Here is a 10505-nt window from a genome sequence, read left to right on the forward strand (position 1 = left end):
CATAGTTCGACATCATAAGTTGAATCCCTGATATGGTAGACATATAGTTCGACACCATCAGTTGAATCCCTAACATGGTTCATACATAATTCAACATCATCAGTTGAATTCCTGACTTGGTAGACACATAGTTCGACATCATCGGTTGAATCCATGACATGGTAGACACATAGTTTGACATCATCATTTCAATCCCTGACATGGCTTACACATAGTTCGACATCATCAGTTGAATACCTGACATGTTTCACTGATAATTCTGCATTATCAGTTGAATCTTTGACATGGTTCCCACATAGTTCGACATCATCAGTTGAATCCCTGACATGATTCACACATAGTTCGACATCATCAGTTGATTCCCTGACATGGTAGACACATAGTTCGACATCATCAGTTGAATCCTTGACATGGTTAACACATAGTTTGACATCATCAGTTGAATCCCTAACATGGTAGACACATAGTTCGATATTATTAGTTGAATCCCTGACATGGTAGACACATAGTTCGACATCATCAGATGAATCCCTAACATGGTTCCCACATAGTTCGACATCATCAGTTGAATCCCTGACATGGTTCACACATAGTTTACCATCATCGGTTGAATCCCTGACATCGTTCACACATAGTTCGACATCAACAGTTGAATCCCTGACATGGTTAACACATAGTTCGACATCATAAGTTGAATCCCTGACATGGATCACACATTGTTCGACATCATCAGTAGAATCCCTGACATGGTAGACACATAGTTCGACATCATAAGTTGACTCCGTGACATGGTTCACACATAGTTTACCATCATCAGTTGAATCCCTGACATCGTTCATACATAGTTCGACATCATCAGTTCATTCATATTATAGTTTAATTATTATTATTATTACTATTATTATTATTATAGTTGTCAATATAATTTATTTAAAATAAAATAATTTATTTAAACGTGAGATTTATTTATAGGTGTTAAAATAATTTATTTAAACGTCAAAATAATTTTTTTTAAAAATAAAATAATTTATAATTTAAATTAACGTGAGATTTTTAAATTTATACATAGTTTATTTTTGAAATTTTAAAAAAATAAATTAACGCGAGATTTGATAAGGTAAACATAATTTATTTTTTAAATTAAAAAAATCAAATTTTATAAAATAAATTTAGCATCAGATTTATTAAGTTAAACTTTATTTACTTTTTTAATTTAAATAAACATTAAGTTTTTAAATAAAAAACAATATTAATTATTATTTTAATGTAAATTTTAAGTATACAGTTTTTCTATTATTAATTTTAATTTTAGTAACGTTTTATTATATGTTAATGAGGGTGCAGGTTGCAAAAATGATGTTATTTCAATTCTTTTGGTATTGATATTTGCTGCATTTCTCAATTTGCTCCTTGTCCATGTTTTCATGTTTTCAATTTCTTCAAAATTTAATTAATGCTGCAATCATTTGCTTCAGAAAACTTTAGCTTTTACTATTTGATCAGACATTGGAAATAGCAATTCAATTGTGTTGGGTGCATCATACTATCATGTGTTATTATTATTCTTATTCTTATTATTATTATTATTATTACTATTATTATTACTATTATTATTATTATTATTATTATTATTCTGGTTATTATTATTATTATTATTATTATTATTATTATTATTATTATTATTATTATTATTATTATTATTATTATTATTATCATTATTATAACTATGTGTTGTTATTATTATTATTATTACCAATATTATTATAGTTTTATTATTATTATTATTATTATTATTATATTATTATAGGTCGAAATAATTTATTTAAACGTCAAAATAATTTTTAAAAAAAAATACTTATAATTTAAATTAACGTGAGATTTATAAATTTATACATAATTTATTTTTTTAATTAAAAAACAAATTTAAAATTAACATGAGATTTTATAAGTTAAACATAATTTATTTTTTAAATTAAAAAAAACAAAATTTAAATTTTACAAAATAAATTTAACGATAGATTTATTTATTTAAACTTTATTTATTTTTTAAATTTTAAGAAAACATCAAGTTATTAAATAAAAAATAGTATTAATTATAATTTTAATGCAAATTTTAATTTTCTACAAAATTTAACGTTTATTATTTTTAATGCTTGCAACTTAAAATGATGCAGAATTAAAAATGTCCATTTATCATGCTTGCAACGTTTCCATAATTTTTTCAATGGCATGAAGACAAATAAATGATGGTAGTATAATAGTAATATTTTTCATTTAAATTAATCATCATTTAATGTTATTCATTTGCTGCAATTGGAATTGACTATTACTGTAGCATGCAGGCATTGGAAACCGTGTAGCACTTTATAGAATATTATTGTGTGTTGGGTGCACCATACTATCATAGTTCAAATCTGATCCAATGGCATTATATTCATTTAAACAAAAAAAAAATAAATAAAAATTGAAGTCTCTCACGGTGAGAGACCTAAACAGGCCTCTCACCCTAGCCTGAGCCATACTTTGCACGTGAAACTAATTGTTTACGATAAAACAAAATTTGGCACAATATTGGAATTGAATTAGGTCATTAGGATGAGTCAATGGTCTTGATTTGTAAGCCTAGACCATTACCAAGAAGAACCTTATTTGATCCTTCATAAGAAAATGTATTGTATAAATAAATTAGAATGATTAGATGTAATGTGATGGAAAACACCTGACTCAACAAATCATGTTTGTGATTCTAATCTTGATGACATGTGAAGATCATCTTAATGAGTTGGAAGTGCAGTTGTTTGGCCAGATATGTTTTTTTTAATTCTTTTGATTCTCATTATGACTTATTTGTCTTGCATTAAAATTAGCTTATGCCTTTGAGTGGTTTAGATCAAACAACTCATCATATTGAAATCAGGACTGACCCAATTAAACTGAAGGTCCCATTCTAATTAAAAAAAAGGCTCAATTTTCTTTATTTTGATCAATCTAAATTTTTAATTTATAGAATTTTTATCATAATATTTTTAATACTTATTAATTTTAATGTAAACTTTTTTTTTTTTTTGAGATTTTATGACCCTCTAAAATTCAGGATCCTGTGCTGTAGAGCCTGTAGTTCATGCACAGGGCCAAGCCTGAGTGAAACTAACCATCAATGACATCATGACCATGCATCTTACATAATTGACATGTATGGTGTTTTCTCGAGCCCGAGTTTAACCTTGTAGATCCACAAACACGTCCACGATTAGTGCATCCCTTCCTACGCAAATGCTCATAGCCACCAAGATTTCCAATAGGGTGTTGATTGTTATCACTCTGAGCAATATTTGTAGTTTCATTGGTCATCGGCCGTTCTTGAGAAAATTTATTGAGGTGTGCTTATTGTACATGCATTAATGCTTCAATGTATATCATACGTAGTAAAATATTCCATTTTTCCTTGAACCATTATAACAAACAGACTGTATTCTTCGATAAGCCTTTGAAGTATAGCATCAATTTGATCCATTCCATAAATGAATCCCGATAACAAGCAAGTGAGTAAACAATTGTTCAAATTCGCAATACATACTTATAGGTGGCTGGGTCGGTCCCGACTTTTTAGAGGTCCAGGGCAAAAAATAAAAATGATCAATCCCAAAGAGTTGAAGTTGAACCAATAAATTTCGCAATGTTGAAGTTGAACCGATAAATAAAAAAATTAAAAAAAATCTTTAGTAAATAAAATTAACATTTACTTGATTCAATTTGTATGAAAAATTTATACCAATTAAAAAAAAGCAATAAATAAGAAGGAGAAATTACCAATTAAAAAGAAAAAAAATTGAACAACTAACCTTAAACTTTAATTTTTGGATTTTATGTTTCCCTTTTGTTTCAAAGAAAGAGAGAGGAGAAAGTCACTATTTTTTATTTTGTTTGAGAGAAAAAGGTGAATATTTATTATGTTAATATTTATCTATATACATTAATATTAGAATTTATTAGTTTTTGAAAAAAAAAAACAAAAAGTGTATACGAAAACAAAATCAATGGCAATAAAGATGGAGATTAATTAGCATTTCACTGTTACTCACGGTTATAAATTTGGCAAAAAAGACAAGAAAATAACAAACAAAAATTATACCAATTTGTGCATAACTCAAGTCATTTCTAATACAAGCAATGATACTCATCTGCTATGCTACAGTCACGCGCTTGTGTATATCTCAACCCAAATCGTACATATAAACTTTAATTTTTAATTTATAAGGCCCATAATCAAAAATTTAAGGATCCATTTTTTTTAGCCCTAGACTGTGCGCCTAGTTGTCTTGGCCCAAAGTCGACCCTGATAGGTGAAACAATTTGTTTTGTTCGTAAACTTCAATTCCAAGTGCAACATATGACCCTAGCCATCATGGGTGCATTAAAATGTTTGTGTACCTTATCCCAAACTTCGCATGCATGTTTGCAAGAGACGACGTGAGGAAGAACAATTTTAAAATGAGCCAGTTGAAGAGCACTTGATCTCAAATAATCTAATATTTGTACTCTTCGAAGTTGATGTTTGCAATGTCATCTTCATCGGTCTTTAGTATCAACGGAATTTAGGGATCACAAAAAAATTGTGAAGTTTGTGTTAGAATCATCTCTTCAATATTTGTACACTAGAAGCTTGAAAAATCTGAAGGAACGTAAGTGTGAAATGGTAGAATCTAGACGAATGATACCATAATGAAAACTTACAATCGTGAAATCTTTTCATATTGTTCCCTCCGTTTTAAAATGAGTGCCGCTTTAAAGAAAAAAATTGTTACAAAATTAATGTCATTATCATATTTTAATGTTAAAATGATTGCTATTTTTCCAATTGTGCCCTTTAGTTATTACTATGTACATTACTTCCAATATATTTATAAAGTTAATTTAATAAAAATACAATATTTTATAACACTATTATTACGTTCCTTAATATGTGTACAAAAATCTTAAAAGACACTCATTTTGAAATGGATGGAGTAATTTCATAGATTCAAATGATTATTAGGATATTCTTTCTTTAAATGGAGCAATTGATACACTATTCACTTTGAGCTTCCAACCAAATTTTCTTTTAATGACTTGTCTTGCATCTTATCAAACCTTTTTTTTACCTTATCTCACTAGAATGACTAATGCAAGTAGTTCAAAAGTTTAACACTTAATTAATACAAAAGTTTAACCCTAATAGGAGAACTTTCTAATAACAATGAAACATATAATTCAAACAACCAAGCTTTTTTTTTTTTTTTTTGCTATTTGCACCGGTGTCGACCCACCACAGGTGGGCCACTAATCCGGCTCGTGCGGAGAGGCATGCGCACTGGCCAAGCAAGATTGTTCCGCCTGGGAATCGAACTCGGTATTCCCCGAGTACGTCCTTGGACGGGGCTCCTTGCCAATGGAGCTCAACCGCTCAAACAACCAAGCTTTGAATGCAATAAACAATTCATCAATCAATGACTTCATTTAACAACTCATTATTTAAAGTGGAATAAGAATCCTATTGGATTTGTTTATCCTATTCAAAAGTGTGCTCGTAGAAGTTAATTATTTGTGGAATTCAAAGGTTGCTTCTCAATTCTCTCATTTTCTAGTCATTCACACGTATTTGAAGGCACGCAAGCAGTGACTGAGTAAGTAAAGTCTATATATATAAACAAAACAAGAACCACTATGAAAAACCCATCTTTGTGCTATTCTCACTTCAATTATTTTCACTATATCTCTTATCTTCATTCAAACTAAAACATGGATTCATCAAACACTATTCTTCCACTGCTGTCTCTTCCTAAAGCAGGTGATTTTTGTTCTCCAAGACAAGTCTCTGAGCTTGATGCTGCTGCAACTAATATTCAAAAGGTTTATAGGAGTTACCGAACAAGAAAAACCCTTGCAGATTGTGCAGTTATTGTTGAAGAGTTATGGCAGAAGGCATTGGAACATGTTGCTGCAACTAAAATTCAAAAGGTTTATAGGAGTTACCGTAGTAGAAGAAACCTGGAAGAATGTGCAGTGCTAGTGGAAGAAAATTGGCAGAAGCTGTTGGATTTTGCTGCTCTGAAAAAGAGGTCTGGTTCATTCTTTGATGTTCATTCAGAAACTTATGTTCAGAAATCTGAAAAATAAAACTATTGTTGCATACAACAATGCTATCTTCCATAGATAATTTCTTTTCTAGTTTATTTAGATTCCATAAATGATTTCATAGTCAAATAACATGTTTGGATTGACTTTTAAAAGGACCAAAAGTAATGTTTAAATCAATTTTATCCACCATCAATTCAAACACATCCGAAGTTGGTTCTTTGATGTAATCAAGATAATTAGAATTTGTACCCAATAGTTTGGTGGTATGCTTTTTGTAATTGTTTCTTTGTTGTTTAGTCTTTGTTGAATGTTTCTACGTACTCTAAAGTGATTAAGAATTTTTCATTTTCTATATGTTTTTGCCTTAAGGTAGTCTTATAGGCATACATACAAATTTGTCAAATGTGAATAAGCTCGGACAAAAACAAAGAGTCGAAGACAATATTTTTATGGTGTTTTGAACTGGGGCTAAGGTTCAATTCATCTCAAATCTACTATGCTCAATTTAAAGTATAAAAAAAATTCACATGCAAAGAGCAAGTTACAATTTTTAATCTCCAATTTCACTATATTCATCTTGGATTTTAAATTGAATTGGGTGTTGGAGTGTTAACCATGCAAGTCCACTCCGCGCCACCTTAAAGGAGATTGGATCCACCATTCAAGATCAACAGTTATCCAACTATCTTCATTTCTAGTTCCTAGGCGGATCTAGAACATCCACTTCTGACTTCTCAACGGAACAATGACACCGTTGGTGGGATACGACTTCTGATTCCTATGATTTCCATGAAAACCAGGTTTATTTCACAAGCACTTTCGAGCAAGCATGGAAGCTCTAGGTCTGGATTCTTACAAGGACAGGTCAAAACCTCCAGTTTACCTGTTAAAACCTCCTTAGGTCACCTAATCAAAAGCAAATCACCCTTCAATTTCCACACTTTCCAGGAGTTCGTATTCACTTTCCATCTTCACCATCCACCCCATTATCAGATCCCAAAATCGAGAAACAACCAGAAGCAAACACGAAGATCCATCGTAATTCATTCGGCCAACCATCGTTTCTACTCCATTTCTTCGTAATCCAGATCTTCTATTTCATCGAGAACTTTCTAGAATAGCAAAGAAAAGGCTTTAGATCCAAATTCCACAGGAAAGTGAAAGGAAAGTCACCCCAGACACTATCCAACCTAAGAAGACGTTTCAAAGCAGAAAATGAATTCAACACAGAGCCTCTATGAAGAACAACGACTAGAGCCTTCGAACACTGTCCAACCACGCCATGTTCATCATCAAAGGTATCTACCTTACCAGTTCATTATTCATTTGTAATCTTGCATTTTGTTTTCGATAGTCAAACAAATAAGAACTCCATAGTTAAGTGTATTTAATTTATTTGGATGAGTGATCTTCTGGGAAGTTTCTCGGAAAGCGTGAGTGAAGACAAAGCATGTTGAAAAGACTCGGGTTGGTTTGAGGGGCCTGTTGATAATCCTGAAATAAGTCTAAGGCATTACAAGCCCTCTCCTCAATAGAATCAGAAGTAACCTTATACCGCTTTTCTACATCCTTGAGGGAATCCTTCAGCTCGGTCATGTGAGTCGTAAGGGCAGAAGGGAAGCCATGCATTTTCACATCCTCTTACAAAGATTTTGCAGCTTTAACCTCCCCTCACAACATAACAAGCTCCTTCTAGAGATTACTGCATTTCAACTCCATAGCTTCAACATTCCCTTTCCAAGTATCACTTTCCTTGAAAGGACTACCTGAGGCCAAGACATTACCCTGTCTAGCAAAGGCGGAAGAGAAATGGTACCAGCTTTGAACAAGCCATGAACAAGCTAAGAAGCTAGTTCCATCTTATCCCCTCAAGGAGATTTTGGACGAAGGATAAATTTGACGTCAAAACAATAGTAGTAAACTCCTCAAGAGTTTGTTGAAGCGGGGAGAGAAGATTTTGGTATCTTTAATGAAAGGAGTTACCTCCACAAAAGCATTGCATTCAACAACACGAGTCAATTTTGGAGAAACCTCATCCTAGGGGGATTGTTACTCCTTATCCCGTGCCCTCTTTGTTACAGTTGGAAGCGAGGTTGGTTCTTCCACAGTTAAAGTAGCTACAGCATCCGCAAGCTGATTCACCTCGAACACAAAAGTCGAAGCTTCTACTGGCTGGGTAGGAGAAGGAGTAGTGGTTTCGAAAGGAGTGGGGGGAGAGAGGAAGAAGTCACATTATTTACCACAACCCAAATACGTTGAGCATGTGCAAGGCTGTATAACATGTTCAACTTGCTTATCTTATCCATGGTATTTTCAAAATACAATCACGCATGTAAAAAAAAGCATAAAGACTCTGCTTTCACCAATGACCTTCCTCCTCTCATCAAAATTAACTACAATCAAGATAACATGAGTATCACTTCGCATTTTCCTTACATGAGTAGAAGGCGCCTCACCAAAGCTGAACCCATCCTCATAACCAAGCCCTTGAAACCAAAATTGTATTTCCTCCTTCATTATCACCTCGTCTGATAAAAGAGAACTCGGATGGGTATAGTAGGAGTGAGCAGGCCAGTTAAAGTGGAGCTTGGACTAATACTTAAGGTACGAAAATTGGAAATATTTAGGAGAATCGGAAGGGATATAGTAGAAAATAGAATTGTTCGTGAGGGTGAGGGGCTTCACCAACAAAAAATTCCCTAAGAAGTCGCCCTAGTCCAGAATAAAGGGGCCAAACCAATGTTTGACCGGATGGAAGTAAATAAGCTCCTGATTATGAAAGTTCTATGGGGAAGTACGCCTCGAATGGAAAAGATCAAATAATAAATCAAAAGAGGGCTTCTAGGACTTATGATTGACACATAGTTGGAAGACCTTTATGTACGCCCATGACACCGGAAGAAGTTAGGATCTTGATTGAGGAAAATAAGGAGGAGAAAAGAATATAGAAACCAAATTGAGTCATTGTATTTTATTCATTCATGACTCTTGCGTTGGAATGAGCATGTGGGTTGTAAGACAAAGTCCGAAGAGAACATGGGAATAATTGAATAGCCCTCAAAACCTTGTGCTTGAAAATGACATTATTGTAAATACAAATTCCATTGTATTTCTATTGTTTCCTTCTACAATCCTTCACTTGAGGTTTTGGTTTAAACATTCAATAAATAAAGATCAAAATGACCAAAATTTTACTAATTTTTGCCTCTCTCATGGACTATGTTGTTTCACAATATTTTCCTATGCCTTTTCACCTTCTGGTGTGACTAAAGCGCGTGCCACTTTTTATGGGGTAGTGATGCCTCGGGCACTATGAGTAAGCCCTTGTCACCACTATAATACGGTGAACTGACTTTTTTTGAAATGTCGCGGTTAAGCATGAGTCGCCACCGACTTTTATTTTATCCAAATTAATTAGAAAGACTAAAAGAACAGGAAAAACCTTTTAAATAAAATAGGGTTCGGGGGTAATTATGCAAAGGGAAGGTGTAAGGCACCCTTTGCATCCATGGTTTTCCATGGGCTCTTAATTGCTTTGCTCGTTTTGATTTCAGAAATGTAGAAGAAAAGTATGTGGACTTTAGCTCGTAAATGAGCTTAGCCATTTTTGAAGGTTTATGAGAAAGAATATGAAAAAAGATTTTAGAGCAAGGCAAGGCAATTAAGGGCAATTACCTGGTTAGATGAAAAATGTTCTTTTAGCCTTTTAGGGTGAAAGGGTCTATCCATGCCATAAGAGGGCAGGAAGCCTTTCATTTGGATGTTAACGGGTCATCGAGAGTTCGTTCGCCATAAGACTGTCCCATGCCATAGGGGGGCAGGTAGTCTAAGGGAAGAACCAGAATAGCCTTTTCGTAGGCAGCCAGAAGATACCTCAGCCTTTCCGTAGGCAACTTCTGAGGGTCGAGATCATGTTTAGGGTATCGAAGGCAGCATCATTAGGGACCCATGATCTTAATCGAGGCAACATGGCTGAGGTATCCTCGTATTCGAGGGACATGGCTATTCTGCAAAAAACACAAGGCAACAAGGCAACAGGCAACTGAGAGGTTTACCCAAAAGTGTGCGTGTGTGCACCAATCACGTGGTTAATTCAGAAATTTAATCTTATAATAATTAGTGATGCTAATTTAGTTCAAGGCTTGCACTCCCTAAGATTACTAACCACACGATAATATAATAAACAAATATAATTAGAGCAAATACGGGAAAGGGGAAAATGAAACCAGCGGAGGAAAGGGGAATTGAAACCAGCGGAGGATAATAAATAATAAATAAATAGGTCTAACACAAGTAATAATTAGGGTTTAGGGTTACCGACTATGCGAAGCTTTGGCATTTGACAAACCCTGAAAGGTGGAAAAAATAAGAAACAATAGTAGGGGTGA

At 33.3% G+C, this 10505-nt stretch overlaps 1 protein-coding gene across 1 annotated transcript; it reads left to right on the forward strand.

Annotated features, from left to right (window-relative positions):
* Positions 1-5637: 5637 nt before the first annotated feature.
* LOC131601577 (uncharacterized) lies at positions 5638-7393 on the forward strand. The gene has a single exon (XM_058873429.1). It carries the CDS (start codon positions 5779-5781, stop codon positions 6154-6156), a length of 378 nt encoding a protein of 125 aa, XP_058729412.1. The 5' UTR covers positions 5638-5778; the 3' UTR covers positions 6157-7393.
* Positions 7394-10505: the final 3112 nt, after the last annotated feature.

Source organism: Vicia villosa, linkage group LG1, assembly GCF_029867415.1.
Source record: "Vicia villosa cultivar HV-30 ecotype Madison, WI linkage group LG1, Vvil1.0, whole genome shotgun sequence".
NCBI lineage: Eukaryota > Viridiplantae > Streptophyta > Magnoliopsida > Fabales > Fabaceae > Vicia > Vicia villosa.